This window comes from Periplaneta americana, chromosome 3, assembly GCF_040183065.1.
Source record: "Periplaneta americana isolate PAMFEO1 chromosome 3, P.americana_PAMFEO1_priV1, whole genome shotgun sequence".
Classification (NCBI taxonomy): Eukaryota; Metazoa; Arthropoda; class Insecta; order Blattodea; family Blattidae; genus Periplaneta; species Periplaneta americana.
Window position 1 is genome coordinate 95,719,257 of NC_091119.1, and position 12,991 is coordinate 95,732,247.

General features: G+C 33.8%; 1 protein-coding gene across 11 annotated transcripts in view; it reads left to right on the forward strand.

Annotated features, from left to right (window-relative positions):
- Nucleotides 1–12,991, forward strand: part of LOC138696273 (glycerol kinase 3-like) — a 39,805-nt gene that overhangs the window by 12,516 nt on the left and 14,298 nt on the right. For all 11 annotated transcript variants that reach the window (XR_011331309.1, XM_069820997.1, XM_069820998.1 and 8 more), the window contains 4 exons: nt 6,769–6,986; nt 11,366–11,475; nt 12,165–12,267; nt 12,356–12,466. Coding sequence is in view for 10 of the 11 variants with exons in the window: in XM_069820997.1 (XP_069677098.1) it covers nt 6,769–6,986; nt 11,366–11,475; nt 12,165–12,267; nt 12,356–12,466 (542 nt within the window). In the remaining variant the exon portion in view is untranslated. The remainder of the gene's footprint in view (nt 1–6,768; nt 6,987–11,365; nt 11,476–12,164; nt 12,268–12,355; nt 12,467–12,991) is intronic.

Sequence of the window (12,991 nt, forward strand, 5' to 3'; positions counted from 1 at the left end):
TATGGAGTAGGTAAGAGTTGATATAACCGTCTTACATTCTTCTCAGGACTGATGAATTAAGTCCCATAAAATACTACCACACCTAAGAAAGATGTTTCTTCTTACTGATACACTGACGTTTGAAACATAGGCTGATGTACAGGCATGTAAGATAGTGCAAGGTGACAAGAGAATCACTGTCTATATTGTGTTGTGGAACAAATAGGAATGCATATAAGTAATTTGACTAAGTAGGACAGTGGTGACCAACTCATACGCTCTTACGAGTAAAAAGGAGCAACATTGGCATTGCAAGCATGCCATGTGCAGGAATCCACTCATTGAAGTGATAATTATGTGGGCGATAAGAGACGAACTTCATGTATTATTGTTTGCACCCACGTAACCAAAATATTTTTGAACACTCAGCTCAAGTGTCATCTTTGTTGCAGCAACATGAAGGAATATAAATATGTACATACTATACATTGATCTATGCTGATTAACACGAAGAGTAACAACATGCAGTGAGTGGTGTAAGCTGGAGTATCAAAGGATTGCCAGTATTAAATGTTTGAATAGGATAATCTGCTCTTGCATAGTGCTCGTGTGCAGCAATGAGTGCGAGTTGGTCACCACTGAATTAAGGCATCGCTTTGAAACTTGTGTCTTCTGATGAGCCATATAAAGTAGAGGTGCTTACCAACAAAAAAGCTTGGACCAATTAACTGGATGCCTTTAATCGATAAATTAATTTTAGTTGATTTTAATTGGTGTTTCTAATTTTAAACAAAAACGTCTAATAGTATTTTATGATAATTTCATATGCTGTAAATAAGAGCAAACGTTTTTTACAAAATATTTTAATTTTATTGCTGTAAATGGCAAATAATTAAGAAATAATTGACAATGATGTTCTATACCAAAAGTTCGAAAAAACAAAAGTTATTAATTCATACTTATTTATAATCACATCTATCTGGTCCAGCCAAACATGTCAAGATGTTGACAATAATTCCCAAGTTTATTCGTTATTTCAGTTTAACACAGGATACAGGCTTTAGTATTATGTGCTCCAACATTGATCAAGAAGGTGAACTAGAAGTAGCAACCTTGGAAAGGATGAACATAGTTAATAAGACATTGGAGACTATTTTTGCTTCCACTATAATTGAACAGTTTTCCTCGTTTCTTACAAAACACCTTGTTTCTGTCTGCCATTTTTCCACAGTCGTTTACTTTAAATCCGAAATTTTCATAAAGTTTTCCATGCAATGGTTTATAAACTATATTTGTAACTAAAGTTCACAAACATACAACACTGAATACTGCCCGTGTCTCACGTCCTGAGCCGAGAGTTCCCTAGTGCTTATAACCATGCCTCTTAGGTCTGCTCGGACTGTCACAGCAGTTGTAGCGTGCGGCACGGCAGCATATTACATGTGCTGAAAACATTATCCTATGCCAATGCAGGGATTTTTACTGATTATAGTACTGGAGACTCTAATCGTGGTTACCACTATTGCTATTATCTTTGATAGTGATTTCCTAAAATGTATGTACACACTAGACCACTCTTCGTTCAGTCTGGACAACTGCTGTATTACCATAGAGCAGCATTTCTCAAAATAAGTTCTGGGGTTCTGTGAGCCCTATATGATTTTAAATTTTATTTTATACTTGTTTTTATTTGGTTATTTAACGACATTGTATCATCTACTTGGGTTAATTTGCATCGATGGGATTGATGGCGAAATTGTATTTGGCAAGATGAGGCCGGAGATTCGCCAAAGATTACCTGACATTCGCCTTACAGTTGGGGAAAACTTCGGAAAAAATACAACCAGGTAGTCAGCCCAAACGGGAATTGAACCTGCATCCGAGCGCAACTCTGGATCGATAGACAAGCTCCTTAGCCGACTGGGTTGCTCCTGTGGCTATTTTATACTTAGTGAATACTATAAAAATATATAAATGTTACAAAAATTTGAATCAATAATAGCATGAAACATGATGATGATGATGATGATGATAATCCAAGAATATGCGTAATAATAATAATATTCCAAGAATATGCGTAATAATAATATTCCAATAATATGCGTAATAATAATAAAATGTTTAATGAACATCTAAAACGGAAAATAATACTTATCACTTTCATCACTGGATTCTCTGCATATGTGTTCACTAAAACAAAATACCAAAAAAACAAAATGCAGTACAGTAGAAATGAGACTACAACTTTCCGCCATAAAACCAGATTGCAAGCGTAAAAGCAAATACATTTGTCTCACTGAACAGAATTATTGAGATACTAGCTTTCACTTGTCTGTTAATTATTAAATACTAATAAAATATTACAAGGATTCCGCAGTTACACTTTAGATTGAAAGGGGTTTCACGATGGAAAAAGTTTGAGAAACATTGCCATAGAGGAAAGAGTTTGTGGATTTATACACATGACAACCGTAATCGCGATTAGATTGATAATCTCGAGTAGAGACTGTAGTCTACCACTGGTATTAGTGTTTAGTTACAGGAATTGATGAGTAGGACATAATTTGTTTTGTGAGGGGAAAGCCTATACATTCGCTTGTCCATGGCTGATCTTGCTCCATAGCTGGCGACAGCAATCCTGAAAAGGCCGATGTGTTGAACGTAAGGTAGTAGGCACATGTGGTACTCAGAACCTCCCACTCTCCCTGTCTGCGTCTCGCCTCACAAAGAAACAGCTCAGGAAGTGAGACACGGGCAGTATACTGATCTCTGAATAACCAACAGATATGCATAACCTTTGAAAGTGAAGTGACAATCTACTGCTGTCAAAAGCTGAACTTTGGCAGTTTTAAACAACTAAAGGACAAAGTCAGTTGGATGTGGACGAAACAAAAGTACTATTCAGTTCCAGAAATACCATTAATGTTATCATTAACCCTCTTCCAATTGCAAACTCTTTCAGTTACCTTTGGGTTGTTACTTTGACAAAGAACAAAATGATATACAGTAAGTCCTTTCTGTAGGTTGTGAAAGTAAATGGTCACATAAGCCGCATTTTCAAAGACAAAAGCTATTAAGGAGGGATTTTTGCGTGATTGTACTACAGTATTATTGCTTTTAGCTTTCTCTAGGAGGAAGACAAGAACATCAGTTTACACTAATGATCTTTAATCATACCTTAAGATTTTACTACACCAAATGATATACAGATTTTTTACTACACAGACTTCACAAGGCAGTTATGTTTCCTTCAGTACAGATAATTTTTAATAAGTCTATTAATCAATTAAAAGAAATTTGGTCGATTAATCGATTTTAAAATTAATCTGTTAATCAGATCGATTAATTGATTAAATCGACAACTCTAATATAAAGATTTGAGCAAATGACATTGCTATATCTTATCAGTTTATCACCTCTAATTACACTGCGTAACAAATTTTAACTCTTTTTTTTTTTTTTTTGCTGGGCATGTGTTAAATGTTTTCTATATAATTTGAGCTTTCTGAATACGAATATGACAATAAAAAACAGTTATTGTGTACGGTGTTTGAAAAATTTTCGAATTTATATCTGTTCAAAATACTGCTTTATACTCGTATAATGACAATAAGGTTAAATATTCACTGTTCAGAAGATTACAGCTTTCTTTCTCTGCATTTTCTTTTAAACTGGGCATCAGGTAAATCAACAGATAAAGTTCAACAATAGTCTGCTAGCATATTGGTACTCCACTTTCCTTGGTATCTTTTTTCCATAGTTGAAATTTCTTGATGAAGGCGCTCACCATGCTTATCACTGAAATCATCACAATTCTCGGGGAAAAAGTCAAGATGGGAGTGAGGGAAATGAATTTTCAGGCACTTGTTACAACCCATAGTTTCATATGCCAACAGTAAATTTTGCACTAGTTCTTCATAGTTCTCACTTCTGTGGTTACCCAGAAAATTTAATACAACCTCCTAGAATGCAATCCAGGCGGCTTTCTCTTTTCCTTCCAACAAAGATTCGAAGTGATTGTCCTTCATTATTTCTCTAATTTGTGGTCCATTGAAAACTCCCTCTTTTATTTTCGAGTCGCTAATAGCAGGAAATTTTTCCTGGATGTGTTTAAATGCTTCAGTTTTAACAAAATTCTTCATTAACCCTAACTTAATGTGTGAAGGGGGTAAAATTACTTTACTTTGAGGTACAAGGGGTTGATATATAATATTTTTCTTCCCTGGCTATAGTGATTGTTGTTTTATTTTATAATGCTTGTCTCGAGTGTGACTGACCCATTTGCACACAAAGCAGCAAAATTTTGTGTAGCCTAATTGCATTCCAAGAAGCAATGCTACAACCTTCAAATCCGCAATTTGTAATTTGTAATTTGAATATTATCATTAAAGCACACTTTAAAGAAATACACATCTTACACAGAATACAAACACCATGGAAATCTCCTGGAAAAACTGAAGTGTTTTCATATAGCGAATCTGTTTCTCCCCCTCCAAATGTACCGAAAAGAAAAATAAAACAATTTCCGCTTCTAGAAGTCATTTTGACAAGCTGGTCTATTGCAGAATATGAACTACAGTAATGCCATTAAAGCTCACAGTGAAAGAATACACATTTCAAGTAAAATCAGGTAAACTCAAGCGAATTAATACCATGAACCTGTTTCCCTTCCTCCAAATAGACTCGTAAAAGGGCAATAAAATAATTTCCGTTCCTACAAGTGCTTCTGACATGGTGCCTACTTATACTAATATTGTTTTCACATATTGGGTCGTGACATTTGTAAAACAAAGTAGTTACACACGAAATACAGTGATTTTTTAAAATAGAATGCATATAAAATGAATTACATTGTGCGTCTCGAAAACCCGAACTGATGGAACATTTTGCTTGTTATTTCTGAATTCAGGATGTCGAAATTAGTAAGAATTTGTTAGTTTTATGTCTGGTGCAAAATGGCTGTTGACCAGTGCTATTAATTTTAATAAATCTTACTTTTTCTACAATGCATTGTAACAGATTTTGTTTCGATATTCAGTTGTCAGCACTTTTTTTACCACTTTTACACAATAATATATTATGAAACAAATTTATAATGTTATACTTCATGACATGAGTCAATTTTTAGGGAACGAGCGAAGCGAGTTTCCTAATTTTTACGAATTTCGCTTGTTTACTAATTTTGACGAATGTGATTCATACATTATTTTTGTATGACAGCATTATAAAACGATTAATAAAGCAATAACATCAGATTTGTAATGATGGATAGTTTGATATCAAGGTCTGTGGAAAAAAAAGGTTGCTATGACAACAGTGATGTATTAAATATTATAGCATGGCAAATCGTTTCATAATGTTAACTTTATGGCACAATGTGGCTAAAGAGAAAGACAGGCCATGATGCATGTCACATTCTTAGTCATAACGTGGCCAACATTGATCAAGTTTACATATGAATGCACGTTTAACATGAGTTCAGTATAGCAATTCCTTTGTCTTTTTAGAACTTTGAACACATTAGACGATTGTCAAGATGGCCATGACTGGACCATGAACATGTATTTATATTAGACGATTGTCAAGATGGCCATGACTAGATCATAATAACCATGTGACTCCGATTCATGCCATAGCCTGTTTTTCTAGTTAGCCATGATGGCACAAGTTATGCCATCATAATAGAAGTCATGATGTTTTAGTTGGTATGATAATATTTACGGCTCGGGTACAATAATGTGGCATATTATGCACTATTTTCACAAACAATAAAGACTGTTATAATGCTGGAGTACAACAATTTTTTTTATGTTCCATACTTACGTTAAAATTTGCCAGACACTCTCCTTGACTTACGTTTATTATTTCAGCTATTGTTTGAATACATTACCATTAGTTATTTTGAATCACACCTTACATTTCTTGAATGTTACAGTGGGTCACATGCACGAAGAATCTGGTTGACCATAGAATTGCGTATTTTTTACGTCTTCAGAAAATCTTTTATGTCTCTCAAACATGTGTGCATGAGACAAACACTTTTCACTCTAAGCCTCAGTCAATTCCTGTAAAGTTCCCTTCATAAATTTCCTAAGTTTAACTGGAAACTTACATTAACATGATGTTTAATTTTGGAGTTTTGATCTAGATCAAGGTGGAATTTTGACATTTTCTTACAGAATGTTGGAAGACTTCTGCACTTGACCTCCCATGCCAGATTTAAACTTGTTATGCTAGGAGAGCACACCTCAAGGTCAAAAACTGTTTGTGTCCTATCCAAGTTATGACATATTTTTGTTAGTTCTGCATCAGACCTCATATGTATTTTTGAAATAATTTGTGTTAATTATAAAATTATTCAATAAATTTGTGTACATATAAATTAAATTGAGTAGTTTAATATCAAAGACGGACATCTGTCGTCTCCATAGTTTTGATTTAGAGGCAATTTTTTAATTCACAATGTTCGTTGTAATATTTAACATAATTTATTTTATAAATGTAGTGTTAGAGTTTGCATATGGTTTCACTATAACTGGAAAGAGCATGAAAAATTGTATAAAAAACCACAGCTATCTAAATTTCGATTGAGGTCAGATGTCCGTCTTTGATATTAAGCTACTCAATTGGTTTGCAGTCATCAAACAGGGTTAGCTTAACCTCATCCATTGCAAGACATGCAGAAGCTCCAGTGTTTGATCTCTGTACTGCAAACAGCAACGACACCTTTTGTTCAACTATTTCACGTTACTTAATTGAAGTATTGTAAAGTATGTCACTATTTTATAGTGTGGCTGGATGTGCGTACAACGACAACAGTGGATGAGGTCCTGGCCAATGTGCGGGATCGCAATCAGGATTGTCTGAAGTCACTATGTGGGCTGCCTGTGAGCACATACTTCAGTGCTGTCAAGGTGCGTTGGCTGATGGATAATGTGGCAGAGGTGAAGCTTGCCATGGAACAGAAGCGCTGCTACTTTGGGACTATGGACACCTGGCTGCTTTGGGTAAGATGTGTGATTCTGTTCCCATATTAACTTTTGAATCTGTAGTTGGATTCTGTACCAGATTGGTTAAGGCATTTTTTTTCATAAAGAATAAATGCAACAAAAAAATATGCATTAGTGATTTGAAGGTATCTTTAGGAATCGTGTGATTCTGGTTAGTAAAATATCGGTACCGGTATTGTTTTCATAAATTACAGCTAAAAGTTCAGTTTGAAGCGAAATTGACTTTTTTTGTGAAAGGTGTGAAATTTGAGTGATAATCATTGAAAATAAATTTCAACTTTGTTCCAATTCTGTGTGGGAAATGGAAAAAAAATAATGATTTTCCAGCTTGACAAAAATATGCTTCTAAATAATAATAATAATAATAATAATAATAATAATAATAAGGGCTTAAGGCCTTCTCTTCCACTCAACCAGATCTACAATTGAGGCATTGACATGGGAAAGCATGTAAGTCACAAAACATCGAAAATCCGTTTTGTCACTGCTAAGATAGTATGAACCCACGCCAGTGGCATGGTAAAGCCAGTATGTTGCTAGCAGAAACCGTTTAGTTTCAGCAGCTCATCAAAGATGGTGTTAGCATTAAGTAACATCCTTTGTAACAGACCCACAAATGTTTTTTGCTTGTCTTGTAAAATTTCGTTTTTGTGACTTAAATGCTTTCCCATGTCAATGCCTCAATTAATATAAATGCATAAGTAGTAATAATAATAATAATAATAATAATAATAATAATGTGAAATACTGTTATTGTAACTTATCTAAGTTACCAGTTAGTCTGAATACATTAGAAATGTAAAGATAATTACTTAGGACTCTCATTTATGAAGTAAAAATACAGTTATTTAGTTATTTAAATATAATCACTGTTCAACATATGAAGAGAAAATCAATTAATTAAACTAGGGATACTTGGCCTTTACCTGCATACTGTAACAATAAAAGGTTACCCTTCAGGCTATGGTGTGGGGTAGAGATGTTAAGATGGCCATACTGGAATAGCCAAATTAGTTTTGACAAAATCTAATACATTCTTATTTATTTAGATATCCTCCACCATACATTTTTTAGACGATTGTCTCAAAAATCTGCTCTAGTAGCAAATTGGTTGGCACAAATGGAAAATATCAGATTTTATAACTTAGAAAAAGCTCAAGCAACATTACATTCTTTTTTGAAAACAGTAACTTTATTGCTGACATAGTGTTGGAATTAGAAGGATTTAATTATCCATACTCACATTTACTGGTTAAAAAAATTACTGAACTAAAGAGTAGGATGAATATTATAGCTTCTTGTCAGGTTGGTGAACTAGTTACTAATGTTATTAAAGGGTTTAGTGACCTGTTAAGAAAAGAAGTGTCTCATTTGTTGTAAAATGTTGGCAGCTTGGTTGCAAAAAAAAAATGAAAAGCATATGTCTCCAAATGACACTAGTATGTAATAAAGTAAAGTCCCAATTAACCAGTCTTTACAGGCCAGGTGCAATCCAGATAAGAAAAAATCCGGATAATATGAAGGGTGAGAGCGCTATGTGGTTTTTGATCATGTAATCTTAAAGGGACAAAGGTCAGACCCAGTAATGTAGAAAGATATTACTTAGATGTACATAATAAACGAGTTTTTATTCATAATACAGAACAGTATATAATGGACTTAAAAAAACTCATTGTTTAGTACTATATATACGTACACTACTGTAATTAAAAAAAAGTGATCCAGATATTCAGGACTCTACTGTATATATGTTATTTGTACCTTTGAGTGTTTTATTTCACCCAACTAATGTAATTCTAGGACCCATGGAAAATGTTTCAGAAGTATGTGAAAATGTATGAAAATTGTCGGAATTTAAACAATCTGACATTATTGTTGGATCTTACTCTTAAAGATATGCAGTAATTTGAAACAAATTGACGAAAATCCGAAAGAAACATTGAAATTGTCCTGTTACTTCAGAAATTAAAAATAATTCATCTGAACTTTGCAAATACTATGTTAAAATCCATTTGGGCTCCCTATTCTTCAGTTGATGCGGAGAGTTTTTTTTCACAGTATAATTTGATAGTCAGTGACAGGAAATGGCTGATGAAAGAGAGTTCTATCCTAATGTGTGCCATGCAAACTTTTACAAAGTAAAAGTATTAAAGTAAGAATTAAGAAATTTGTTAATTACAACTAGATAAATATGAGTAATAAATTAATATAATTATAAGTATTGTGTTACTTTTCATTTATGTTCCTAGCAAATTTAACATAATACGTTGGTAATTTCAACAATGCTCTTTATCAAATATTTCAATAAAAATAATGTGAAATGAAAGCAATAGCGCAGGTAATATTTTGCAAAATAGTATATTGCGATATTAAGTTGGCAAGTGCTCTGTAACAGAGATAAGAGAAAGTCTTTTTAATTTTACACTTTTCTTTCTTTAAGCAATAAATTAGCAACTTGTAGTTATACCATTCTTCTTTCAATTTAAAAATAACGAAACAGCGGTCACACAAATCTTAAAATATCCGTTTATTACTGTATAAGTGTTACTTGTGTAGATAATTATGTTTAAGTGTGGAATTGTATGCAATTTTGAGATTCTCTTTAGACAAATATTAAATTCTTTTATCATTATTTTTTTTATAATGATAACTTCCGCATGAGAAGGCAAAAGGAAGTAAGTGTCAAAACTGTATTTTCAGGTTATGATTGATTCATATATACTATTGTAAGCTTGTGTTGATGTTAGTACTCCCGAATTGCAGAGACGAATAATTGTATGTATACAGGGTGATCCATTTGGGAAGACATAAAATAAAAACGTGAGAACTGTTGCTATTTATTGTTAAATTATTTGTAGGCCTACATGCATTGTAGAAGAATGGGAGTTTTGTCCAAATTATAAAATTAGGTGTCCACACCTGTGGAGTAACAGCTAGCGCATCTAGCTGTGAAACCAGGTGGCCCGGGTTCAATTCCTGGTTGGGGCAAGTTACCTGGTTGAGTTTTTTCCGGGGTTTTTCCTCAATTCAATATGAGCAAATGTTGGGTAACTATCGGGCTGGACCCTGGACTCATTTCACCGCCATTATCACCTTCATTTTATTCAGATGCTAAATAACCTGAGATGTTGATACAGCATCGTAAAATAACCTACTTAAACAAATTAGACCTCAATGTGCCTACCATTGCGAACATGACACATTTCATATCTTGAGACTAAATCCTCCCATGCATGATCTAACATCTCAGGGGTAACTTTTTTAAAAGCTGAGAAAATCTTTACTCTGAGATCATGAATATCCCTGGGTCGCTGTGCATACACATCATTCTTGAAGAAACCCAGAGAAAGAAATAGGATAGTATCAGGTCTGGGGAATTTGGAGGTCACATAATTGACCCTCCTCGACCACACCATATGTGGCATATTAACAGATCCAGTTCCTTCAAACGTGCAAAACCATAACTTTGACTTGTAACTCTGAGCCCTCCAAACACCTTATTCTCGTTGAAACTGCTGTTGAACAGTAGTTACACTTTCAAAGTTAGCAAACCACAAGAAACATTTCTCTCTTTGTTGTGCAGTAAACGACATTTTGTTTATTATGTCGTTGGTGAGTAATTTCTTTTGTTTCTTATGCAGTAACAATGATGAACAAAACTCTCATGCTTGAGTGTCACATTGGAACTGAAATGAATTCTACAGCACCCCCATTATAAATATTAGTCATTTTATTTTATGTCTTACCAAACGGATCAGACTGTATTTCGATATTCAAAGCAGTAAGCCAGAAAGCTGTATACAAAGTGGAACATTCATCTTACCATATGTGAAAATGGAGATTCATTCTGGCTTCTGAGGTAAGAGCTCTACATTGTAATCAGTAGAGCCTGGATTCATAGGCAGTAAAAGTTAATATTTTTACTCAATACAGTTTTTCTTAACATACAATTCATGCTTTCACGCCTTTTAGATTCCATTCTTGTCATTTAGTATTTCTCTTTGGTACTGTTAACGGTCTTTAATGCTCCTAATATTGTCCAGCTCTTGTGGCTTAGTTTTCTATTATTACATTTCGGGGTCTTGTGAACTAGGCTTAAAGATCCTCCTAATGTATACTACATCCATTCAGCTACATTTGGTGTCATTCTTAACTGGAAATCCAGTCTCTAATAATTAGATAGTCTGGTAACAAGTGAGAAGTAACATTATGGCAGCTACTGAAAACAAAATGTTATGTTAAATGTTATTTGTAAAAATACTATACTTAGACTAGTGGAATTTAGTGGTTAATATTCATATGCAATGCGTTGTTTGTGGTCAGCATTATGGAGGATAGTAGGCTGTGAGTTCTACTCAGAACTCAGCTTGTTGCAGAATCTGACAGGCGGAAGTGATGGAGGCTTGTATATCACTGATGTGACCAATGCATCCAGGACAATGCTCATGAACATCAAGACTTTGGCTTGGGATGCTACTCTGTGCAAGTAGGTTAAATGGTTTCTAGTCAGATGTTATTTATTTTCATTAAACTTTTTCATATTGAAATCATTAAGCATAGCTCTATTTAGTCTCTGCAGTATATTCTCGCTTCAAGTACTATTGCAGTGAATTCTAAAAATGAGTACATGTCAGTACTGTCAAAAGGCTGAGTGATTATTACAAGTGAAAGCTTTGCATTTAAATAGTTGTACAACTGTACTGCATTTATACTATCAAATGTTAAATAATTTCTCGGTTATTACATTTTCTAGTAATCCTGTCAAATTCTAATTAATCATATGGTGCCATATTAATGCAATTGTACAGTAATTACTCGTGTCCTTTTTTTTTTCTTTTTTTTATTATTCATTACTTATTGTTTACATTTTTTTTTTTAAGAGTATACTGAGTCCGTAAAGATTACCCTGTCTTCTTACTGCTTTATTCTGAATACAGAATCCAAATTTGTGGAAAATATGATATGTAACATTAATTAATTTTAAAAATCTGATAAAATTAAAAATTGATTGAAGTAGAAATTGCTTAAAATGTTAAAGATATATTGCAGTTGTATAGGACAAAATAAAAATGTAAGCAGATATGTAAGATCATCTTAGTAGTAACCAGATTTAATGCTTTGAATTACTTGGCTACTGTCTGTGAATCCCACAAGTGAATTGAATTTTTCTTTTAGGTTTTTCGGTATTCCAATGGATTTGTTACCCGAGATTCGAAGCTCCTCAGAAATTTATGGTTATTTAACAGATGGATCCTTGCAAGGAGTTCCAATATCAGGGGTAATTAACAACATTGTGTCAACAAGTTAGAGTAGCACGTGAATATGTAGTCCCAGTGAGGTATGTCATGGACGTGGCTCTGTTTCAGTGCCTGGGCGACCAACAGTCTGCACTGGTGGGGCAAATGTGCTTGCGACAGGGGCAGGCAAAGAACACTTATGGAACTGGTTGCTTTCTGCTCTACAATACTGGCATATCGGTAAGTTCAAAGTCGAAAATGTGTTAGATTTTATTTATTTACTTATTACACAGTTGAACTTTGGTATATTACATATCACCTAAGTGATAAGATATTAAGATATGGCATGAACCAATATCTGATGGTACTGTGAACTTGTTTCTTTACAATGCTTTAATCAAGCTAGTTAGCCTCGTCATAGGACAACAACAATTACAGGGTGTAAGGTTGTCTTTCTCTTGTTATCGTCTAAAGTATGATTTTTAAGTGCTTATTCATTGAAAGCTCTTTGTATCACAGGCTGAAACTTACCCTAAGGCTGAAAGTCTACCATTGGATGAGTAGCATAACATGACTTGAAGAAATTTTGATGACGTGACTTTAATTTTTTTTTTTTCTTTTCTTTTCTTTCCCATGTCTGAATTTAGTATTTCACATCTCTTGTTAGATTTTCTTTTCAATGTAGAAGTCCCTTCTCAGCACTTTTTAAAATACAGGGTGAATCAAGTCTGGAACCATATAAATATCTTCCATATGCTTGATTTT